The sequence below is a fragment of the Malaclemys terrapin genome, chromosome 12 (assembly GCF_027887155.1).
Source record: "Malaclemys terrapin pileata isolate rMalTer1 chromosome 12, rMalTer1.hap1, whole genome shotgun sequence".
Taxonomy (NCBI): Eukaryota; Metazoa; Chordata; order Testudines; family Emydidae; genus Malaclemys; species Malaclemys terrapin.
This window is the reverse complement of record NC_071516.1, coordinates 47,585,564-47,595,724: the sequence shown is the minus strand read 5'-3', so window position 1 is coordinate 47,595,724 and position 10,161 is coordinate 47,585,564. Positions and strand designations below refer to the sequence as shown.

At 55.7% G+C, this 10,161-nt stretch overlaps 2 gene segments (V, D, J or C); both read right to left on the bottom strand.

Annotated features, from left to right (window-relative positions):
* Nucleotides 1-298: 298 nt before the first annotated feature.
* LOC128846187 (Ig heavy chain V region 3-like) lies at nt 299-2,886 on the bottom strand. The segment is given in 3 exon segments: nt 299-488; nt 2,346-2,637; nt 2,850-2,886. Coding segments are annotated over 3 exon segments (519 nt in total).
* A 2,115-nt stretch (nt 2,887-5,001) lies between these two features.
* LOC128846186 (immunoglobulin heavy variable 3-11-like) lies at nt 5,002-7,752 on the bottom strand (the record flags this gene model as incomplete). The annotated part of the segment is given in 2 exon segments: nt 5,002-5,351; nt 7,722-7,752. Coding segments are annotated over 2 exon segments (381 nt in total), but the record flags the coding sequence as incomplete, so codon positions are not given.
* Nucleotides 7,753-10,161: the final 2,409 nt, after the last annotated feature.

Genomic DNA, 10,161 nt, shown 5'->3' with positions numbered 1-10,161 from the left:
CACCACTGCTACCAGTCGCTGTGCTGCCCCTGGGAATGTGCCGCCCCAAGCAGGTGCTTGTTTTGCTGGTGCCTAGAGCCGGTCCTGATCCCTGCCCTGTGCTCTGAGAACAACTGCTCTGGGCATGGACACACACCCTGCCCCCCAGCGTGCACAACACTTCACGATGACGCCATCCAGAGGCTGCAGCGGATGAGCAGCCGGCTCTGGGGAGAGGCTCAGGCACACTGGAATTCAGAGGGAGATGTTAGTCACGTGATGCTCCCAAATACCCTAGGCTGAATGCAGCGAGTTTTTGTCAGAGCTCAGCCTGGCTTCCCCGCACTGTGTCTCTCGCAGTGCAGTGATACCGGGCGGTGTCCTCGGGTCCCAGGTGGCTCATTTGCAGATACAGCTGGTTCTTGGCGTTGTCCCTGGTGACGGTGAATCGCCCTTTCACCGAGTCAGGGTAATCTCTGCTGGCGCCAGTGCTGCTAATCCAGGAGACCCATTCCAGGCATTTCCGGGGGGACTGCTGGTACCAGTGTGACGAAGTGGGGGATTTCCTTTTTTTTTTCCCCTGTTTTTTGTGGGGTTTCAATGGTTTGTGTGTGGAAGGGGTGGGAATCAGTTTCCCTGGGTGTTACTGGTTTAACGAGGTGAGGGAACGTGGGACCCCAGCCAATGGCGGGGAGGACGGATACCCCAGCGACTGGTGACCTGAGACCCCGACCCGGAGGCCCAGCTGAGGAGACGCAGCCGGTTCTGGCCAGTGGGAGAACAATGGGCTGTAGAGAGAGGACCCAGTGACCTAACCAGCCGGTTCCAGCCAGAAGACAGAAGTGAGGAGAGTTTAGGACCCTGTTTCCCTGGAGAGAAGACAATGGACAGAGTCAGGGCCTGGGGCCGGTGATCTCAGAGGCCGAGCGGGGAAGTAGGGGGACAGGTCGGGGCTGGAGAGGAGGAGCAGGCAGAGCCCACCTGGGCGTAGGGAGACTGGGGTGTCCTGTGCTGAGAGAGGTCAGGCCTGAGGCCCTGAGTGTTTCCTGTGCTGTGTTCAGTGGCCCAATAAGCCCTCCTGTTTTATGCTAGCAGAGAGTCACTCAGGTCTAGAGAGCAGGGGGCATCCACCCCACGGCAGAGACAGACGTGCTAAGGCTCAGAGAGGTGTGGCTCCAGGAGGGAGAGGGGCCTGACCCCGAGACAGAGTGGACCCCCGAGAAGGGCTGTCTCACTGAAAGGGGCGCCCCCCCAGGGACCACACGGGGCCAAGAGTGGGCACAATCTGTGAGTCCGTGGCAAACAGTACATGTCCTAGCTGCTGAAAGTGAATCCGGAGCTGGTGCAGGAGAGCCGCCTGGAGCCGCCTGTGTTCGCAACGCCGCCCCCGGACTCCACCAGCCGCACCTGCGCCTGGGCCCCTGGGAACACACCGGGTTGGGGGCATGAGAGCGGGTGGGAACAACCCCCTCGGGCCAGGTCTGGGCAAAGGCGGCAGCTTTAGCCACATTCTACTGTAAGAGGAGGAAAATAAAAAGAAAAGAAAAGCAAAAACCCTTTGGGGGTTTTCAGCCCCCGCCTCTCAAACGAGACAAATACATGGTATGAAACCGTAAACAAAATCCGTTTGTCCCAATTTATTCCCGGGGAATCTCCCCTCCCCCGCTCCGGTCAATCAATATCAATCACCCGATCAACAACCCCTCTAATTCCCTCCCCCCTTCCAAGCACCTTTGGACGCTGCTGCGATGAAAGCAAAATGCAGCCACCACAGCTTCGTCTCTGGGCGTCTGCGGCCAGTCCTCGCGCTGGGGACGGGCACGAGCTGCTCCCTGCACGGACAGAGCTTCTGTGCGAGCCGCAGGGTCAGGGGGCGGGTGGGACAGACCAGGAAAGAGACACTGCACGGGCGTAATTTGCATAACCCCTCCCCATTTACAATAGCACTGGGCCGGGACCCAGGGTGCAACACAGAAATGCTGACTCCTCACGCCCCCTAGAGGCTAGTTGGGAATCATCTAAGTGAGGGAGCTCAAGAGAGCGCAGAGTGCTGCCCCCTAGGGGCTGGGTGAGGGAGAGAGGAAGCTCGCTGCTATCCCAGAAGGGCAGGTGTGCAGCAAAGAAAACGGGGTCTGCTGCCCTTCCATGTTTCCTCCCCCAGCCCTGACCTGTGGCTGCAGCCCCACAAAAGCCGTGTCCTTCACATGCTGATGGCAGCGCTGGGGACATTTTCTCCTTGGTTCAGTTCTGTGTGTGTCTGACCCTTCCCCTGGGCTGTGCCCCGCAGCGGGCTGTGACGGCAAAGGGGATGTTTTTGTACGTGGTTAGATTCCCTGCCAGTCACTGTGTCTCTCTGGCAGTGATACACCGCCGCGTCCTCGGGTCTCAGGCCGGTCATTTGTAAATAGAGCAGGTTGTTGGGGTTGTCTCTGGAGATCGTGAATCGCCCTTTCACCGACTCAGCGTATCTCTTGTCGGTTCCGGCCCAATAGCTAATGCTGGACACCCACGCGGGTCCTTTCCCGGGAGCCTGTCGGTACCAGTGCATCCAGTAGTCACCAAAGGTGAACCCTGAGGCTTTACACGAGATGCTGATAGACTCTCCTTCCATTTTTATGTCTCCCCCAGACTCCACCAGCTGAACCTGTAAATGGGCCCCTGAGGACATAACAGAGAACAGTCTTACCCTTAGAAAGCAAGAGAGAGTCCTGGGGCACCTTTAAGGCTAACAGATGTATTGGAGCATAAGCTTTCACCCACGAAAGCTTATGCTCCCATACATCTATTAGTCTTAAAGGTGCCACAGGACTCTCTGTTGCTTTTTACAGATCCAGACTAACACGGCTACCCCTCGGATACTTGACTCTTACCCTTGTTCACCGTGACACTGAGCTCCCCTCCCCGCATCGTTTAGGGTCAGAAATCACCTTGGGGCAGTGCCGCCAGGAAAGCAACATGCAGCCAGAGGAGCATCTTCGTCTGCTCAGTTCGGAGAAGATTCCCCAGTGAGGGTTGTCGGTGTTCACTGCAGACACATGGGGCTGCAGCTTTTGTCTCCTGCAGGGGCAGGGACACGGTGGGGGGGTGACAGGAACTGTTGTCACTTCATTTGCATATGCTCCCGTCTTTAAGGGCAGACAAATCAACGCCTAGGGGTGCAGTGGGAACCTGGCATTCTTGTAGCTTCTCATCTTTCCCAGGTGCATTTGCACTCCAGAGGCTCAGTGTGGGGACCCGGGAAAACCAGGGATAATTTCCTGGCTGGGGAAACAAATCGCTCGCGTGGAGGCGCTTGTGTTTTCAATCAGGCTCTTAATTAAAGCTCTGGAGTTGCCAGTTCTGCCCGCAGTGACTAGTGAGCGCTCCCATTGGGTACTTTATGTAATTCAACTTGGAACTGGCCATTTTCTTATCAGCCTGCGTATCACCAGAGCCAACACTGGGCACAGGTCCTCCCTTGGAGTAGGCTCCCCACCGCGCTGCCAGTCGAACCAAAGGCTCTGTACAGAGATCTGGAGCCCTTTTATCTGAACGCGTTGCTGGATGAACAGCCCTTCCACCCACGTGCCAAGGAAGGACAGACAAGTTCTCTCCCGATGGGCTGTGAAAGAATTCCCGGAGCAGCCCGGCGTGGGGCAGAGCTAAGAACCGGGGCCTGTGCTCCCCAGAAGTCTGACAGTCACACACCAGCGCGCCGAGCGCCAGCGTCAGACCGGCCATTTGGCTGCTGTTCCCCACCTGTCTGCACCGAAGAAGTTGGGAAGCGGGGATTGGTCTGTGCTAAACTGGGGTTAAAATAACCGTGAAGTTCTGCAAACTCGGGTTAGCAACTTGAGTTAAAGCCCACAGGGGAGACTGGGCTTCAGCCGAAATTCACTAATCCCAGATAAGAACTCGCTTGTTTTATTTGATTTGACTGAACTGAAACCAACGTACCCAGTGTGGTCCGAACATTTGGAGCGATGACAAGATTTTTAAGATATGCATCTGTCACACACAGAGAGACGTGGGAAACCCAAGCCCATAGATCACATTGAGACAGGGCTTAGCATCAGTAGCTACCCTGTCCTGACAGCAGCCCTGTGAGCTACAATACTCACCTAAGAGCGGGTGGGGGAGATCCTGTGGCCTGCAATGAGCAAGAGGCCAGACAGGGGTTCTCAGGCTGTTTTTTGCTGGGCCCCTCTACAAATATTTCAGACTGTGATGACCCCCTCCCCCGAAAAAAAGTGATAGCAAACTACTGTACATACTCATAGGAGCAAACCCACGGTATTGCCACCCCTATTTCTGGGCTGCTGCTAGTGGCGGCGGTGACTTCAGAGCTGGGTGCGGGACAGTAGCAGTGCTGTACCTCGCTCCCACTCCCCTCCAAGTGATATTTTTGTGATCTCTCATCTACAACAGCCTTGTGACCCCCTTGCACAGACACACCCCCTGCCCCTCTAGTGTGCACGACCCTGCACGAGGCGGGGGGCATCATCCAAAGGCTGCAGGGGGTGGGTGAGCGGCAGGCTATGGGGAGTGGCTCAGGGTTAAACACTTTGCAGCCTAACAAACCCAAAGCCGACCTTTGAAGACATGTTAGAAATGATCATTAGGGTCATTGCATGCTAAGTAGGTTAGAACTTTGAAATGCCAACCTATGTTAGAAGTTAGAGGTAATATTAATTGTGTGTATCTTAGATGCTACAGGCGAAAACGGACAGTCCCTGTCAGTCTCTATAGCCACTAATTCAGAGATCAAACGGGAATATTAACATTTAGAGCAGAGGTGGGCAAACTTTTTGGCCCTAGAGCCACATCGGGTACAGAAATTGTATGGAGGGTGGGTAAGGAAGGCTGGGGGAGCCTATGCCTCCCCAAACAGGGAGGCGGGGCATGGCATCCACCAGTCTTTGCAGTTCCCCCTAATTGAGTGACCTCAGACGGCCCCACAGGGACCCTTGCGGGAGGAGGGGCGCAGGGATGGTAGTCAGTAGAGGCTCCCGAATCCCCTGGGCTGAAAGCAGCGGGTTTTTGTCAGAGCTCAGCCTGGCTTCCCCGCACTGTGTCTCTCGCAGCGCAGTAATACCGGGCGGTGTCCTCGGGTCCCAGGCGTCTCATTTGCAGATACAGCTGGTTCTTGGCGTTGTCCCTGGTGACGGTGAATCGCCCTTTCACCGGGTCACGGTAATCTGTGATGCCGCCAGTGCTGCTAATCCAGGAGACCCATTCCAGCCCTTCCCCGGGGCGCTGCCGGTACCAGAACATGGTGTAGCTGCCGAAAGTGAATCCGGAGCCGGTGCAGGAGAGCCGCCTGGAGCCGCCTGTGTTCGCAGCGCCGCCCCCGGACTCCACCAGTTGCACCTGCGCCTGGGCCCCTGGGAACACACCGGGTTGGGGGCATGAGAGCGGGTGGGAACAACCCCCTCGGGCCAGGTCTGGGCAAAGGCGGCAGCTTTAGCCACATTCTACTGTAAGGGGGGGGGACTTCCGGTCTCCCCAAAATATTTATGAGAAAAATACAAACCCTTTGGGGGTTTTCAGCCCCCGCCTCCCAAACCAGACAAATACATGGTATGAAACCGGAAACAAAATCCTTTTGTCCCAATTTATTCCCGGGGAATGTCCCCTCCCCCGCTCCGGTCAATCAATATCAGTCACCCGATCAACATCCCCCCTAATTCCCCCCCCCATTCCAAGCACCTTTGGACGCTGCTGCGATGAAAGCAAAATGCAGCCACCACAGCATCGTCTCTGCGCGTCTGCGGCCAGTCCTCGCGCTGGGGACGGGCACGAGCTGCTCCCTGCACGGACAGAGCTTCTGTGCGAGCCCCAGGGTCAGGGGGCGGGTGGGACAGACCAGGAAATAGATTTCAGAGTAGCAGCCGTGTTAGTCTGTATCCGCAAAAAGAAGAACAGGAGTACTTGTGGCACCTTAGAGACTAACAAATACAGAGTCACTGCATGAGGATAATTTGCATAACCCCGCCTCATTTAAAATAGCACGCGGTGAAACTCCGCCCCCGCCATGCTGAGCTATTAATTAACATCCCAGGGGTGGGGGGCTATTCTCACTCACTGGGGGGTGCTGAGTTTTCACCTGGCCAGTTTTCACTATTACCTCTGACAGGGCCGGGACACCGCTCAGGTAGTGCAGTTCAAGGTGCATTGAAGCGGTTGGAAGCTGGTGCCTGTGAAAGCAGCCCTTTTCTTCGGGAACCCACCAATCAGGATCCGGGAGCCTAACTTCAACTTCCTACACTGGAAAAACCAGATCCCTGCCCTACTGGTCCAGTCACTGGGCTGGGTCCCAGGACACCTGGATTTCATTCCTAGCTGGGGCAGCAGGGGGCAGCCAAGGGGGCAGGTCAGATCTGTCGGCAGCTAGTGACATCTGACCCTGTCCCCTTTCGGCTGCCCCGTGCCACAGCTCGGATTCCACCTACGTCTCCCGGGACCCAGGGTGCAACACAGAAATGCTGACCCCTCACGCCCCCTAGGGGCTACTTGGGAATCATCTAAGTGAGGGAGCGCAGGCGAGAGCAGAGACTGCCCCCTAGGGGCTGGGTCAGGGAGAGAGGAAGGTCGCTGCTAGCCCAGAAGGGCAGGTGTGCAGCAAAGAAAACGGAGTCTGCTGCTCTCCCATGTTTCCTGCCCCAGCCCTGACCTGTCTCTGCAGCCCCACAAAAGCCGTGTCCATCACGCGCTGATGGCAGCGCTGGGGACATTGTCTCCTTGGTTCAGTTCTGTGTGTGTCTGACCCTTCCCCTGGGCTGTGCCCCTTAGCGGGCTGTGACGGCAAAGGGGATGTTTTTGTACATGGTTAGATTCCCTGCCAGTCACTGTGTCCCTCTGGCAGTGAGGGGACACCGCCGTGTCCTCGGGTCTCAGGCCGGTCATTTGTAAATAGAGCAGGTTGTTGGGGTTGTCTCTGGAGATGGTAAATCTCCCTTTCACTGAGTGGGCATAGTCCGGGTTAGTGCTATCGGGGTTAATGTAGGAGGGATAGCTCAGTGGTTCTAGTATTGGCCCGTTAAACCCAGGGTTGTAAGTTCAATCCTTGAAAGAGCCATTTATGGATCTGGGGCAAAAATCAGTACTTGGTCCTGCTAGTGAAGGCACGGGGCTAGACTTGATGACTTTTCAGGGTCTCTTCCAGCTCTATGAGATAGGTATCCTCTCTGGCACTTTCCTGGGAGCTTGGTGGTACCCATACATCCAGTAGTTTCCAAACGTAAATCTGGATACTTTACAGGAGATTCATAGATTCTAGGGCTGGAAAGCACCTCCAGTGGTCATGGAGTCCAGTCCCCTGCCCTCATGGTAGGACTAAATACTGTCTAGACCAGACCATCCCTGAGAGACATTCATCTAACCTACTCTTAAATATCTCCAGAAATGGAGATTCCACAACCTCCCTAGGCAGTTTATTCCAGTGTTTAACCACCCTGACAGTTAGGAACTTTTTCTTAATGTCCAACCTAAACCTCCCTTGCTGCAGTTTAAGCCCATTGCTTCTTGTTCTATCCTTAGAGGCTAAGGTGAACAAGTTTTCTCCCTCCTCCTTATGACAGCCTTTTAGATACCTGAAAACTGCTATCATGTCCCCTCTCAGTCTTCTCTTTTCCAAACTAAACAAACCCAATTCTTTCAGCCTTCCTTCCTAGGTCATGTTCTCAAGACCTTTAATCATTCTTGTTGCTCTTCTCTGGACCCGCTCCAATTTCTCCACATCTTTCTTGAAATGTGGTGCCCAGAACTGGACACAATACTCCAGTTGAGGCCTAACCAGAGCAGAGTAGAGCGGAAGAATGACTTCTCGTGTCTTGCTCACAGCACACCTGTTAATACATCCCAGAATCATGTTTGCTTTTTTTGCAACAGCATCACACTGTTGACTCATATTTAGCTTGTGGTCCACTATAACCCCTGGATCCCTTTCTGCCGTACTCCTTCCTAGACAGTCTCTTCTCATTCTGTATGTGTGAAACTGATTGTTTCTTCCTAAGTGGAGCACTTTGCATTTGTCTGTGTTAAACTTAATCCTGTTTACCTCAGACCATTCCTCCAATTTGTCCAGATCATTTTGAATTAGGACCCTGTCCTCCAAAGCCGTTGCAATCCCTTCCACTTTGGTGTCATCTGCAAACTTAATAAGCGTACTTTCTATTCCAATATCTAAGCTGTTGATGAAGATATTGAACAGAGCCGGTCCCAAAACGGGTCCCAAAACAGACCCAGTCCTAGAATCTATGAATTTGTCAGAGGGGACCCCAGAACCTCGGTTCCCCAGTTCAGCTGCTGAGCAGACAGGAGAGCCTGTTGGAATCTCAGTTTCTTGGCCCTTCCTGCACTGAGCGCACTAGGTCTCTGCTGCTCCATCCCCCACGCCACCCGGGTTCCCGAGGGAGCTGACTTTAACCCGAGGGGCTCGGAGTCCGGCGACGGGAGGATTTTGTCCGAGCTCACACCGGCTTCCCCGCACTGTGCGTCTGTAGTAGCGCAGTGATACCGGGCCGTGTCCTCCCGTCTACTGGCGGCTCATTCCCAGGGACATCTCGCTCTTGGCATTGTCTCTGGAGATGGTGAATTGCCCTTGAACCAAGTGCATGTAATATGGACTAGACCCATCGTAAACCACTGAACCGCCGTCACCGATTCGACTTCTGGGGGGAAATGAAGTGCTGGGGAGTGACGGCAGCTTCTGTGTGAACGGGGGATCAGGAGCTGGGATAGGGGTAGAGCTCACACACTTCAGTAAGGGAGAGGAAAGGTGGTGTGGGTGTGAGAGTGTGTATTTGTGTGTGTGTCCATGTGTGTTTGTCCGCCTCTGTATCGCAGTGTGCGTGTCTGTCTCACTGTGTCTGCCTGTCCGTGCACGTGTCCCCATGCGGGTGCGCGCAGTCTCTCTCTCTCTGTAGTGTCTGCAACGCACAAACCGTCACACCCACCCGCCCCTGATTGCCGTACGACCCCTCCTGCAATCCGTAGTGGAGGAGGAGCGGGACTCCGGAGCAGCCCATTGTTCTACCCCCGTCACTGTTTCTTTGAGGGACGGGGGTCGTGGCGGCTCTGGAGTGACAGTGCCCGCTTTCTGCCCCCTTTAGCTGGGGGAAAGGGCAGGCGGGGCCAGGCTGGGGGACGAGGCCGGGGCCCACACGCTGCGGGAATGGGAGCAGATGGGACCCGCCCGGGAAGCGGTGCGGTTGGGGGTTTCCTGTCTCACTCCTGGGGATTCACTTTTCCCGGGTGCCCGCTGCAGAGACACGACTGAGCTCATCCGGTCTCCCCGCCTCCTCCCGGAGCTGCCTTTAACCCTCGGAGGTTGCGGAGCGAGACGTTTGTGTCTCATCTAAGACCGGATTCCCCATCTCTCCCGCACAGAAATACCGGGTCTCAGGCTCACTGGTGCTGGGAATAGGGGTGCTGGGGGGCTGCAGCACCCCCTGGCTTGAAGTGGTTCCCATCAGATGCAGGGTTTACAGTTCGGTTCCATGGCTCTCAGCACCCCACTGTACACGTTGTTCCCGCCCCCCTGCTCAGGCCAGTCATTTGCAAAAACTAGAACCTGGGCTGTGGAGTCTAGTGTCTTCTAGCGTATCCTACATTGGGGAGGTACAGTGGGAATAGGGGACACCCAGCCCCTGCCAAGGGGAGAAAATGGGGGACCCTGGTTTGGGAGGGAGGAGGGAATGGGAAACACAGAGGACACGCCCGGTAGAAGAAAGGAGGTCAGTGGAAATGAGAAAAGGGGAGCCCTGCACACACAGCCTCTTGCATGGGGCAAATATGGGGGACCCTGGTATGGGAGGAGGTAGGAATCGGGGAGACTCCAGCGGGGAAGAGCCAGGGGAGTCCCCGATAAAAGGGGGGATGGAAGGGATGGAAGGGGGCAGACAGGGAGTTTATGTAGGGGAGGGAGCGATGCAGGAGACCCCGGGGTGAGCAATAAGCTGAGCCTGCACACTCTAGGAAGTGTGCAACCCCCCTGTTTGTAAACAATAACACACTTCCTGGTGCCCCTGACATGTGGCTCCCTCCCCTCCCCCCCGGTGCACGTTGGGGAAATGACTCATCTCCCTTCCTTTCCAAGACCGCCCCCACCACTCCTGCAGTTTGTGTGGGGAGCCCGGTGCGCTCTGTAGCACCGTGGATCCCAGAGAGCACAGAAATACACCGCCGAGTCAGCCCGCTGCG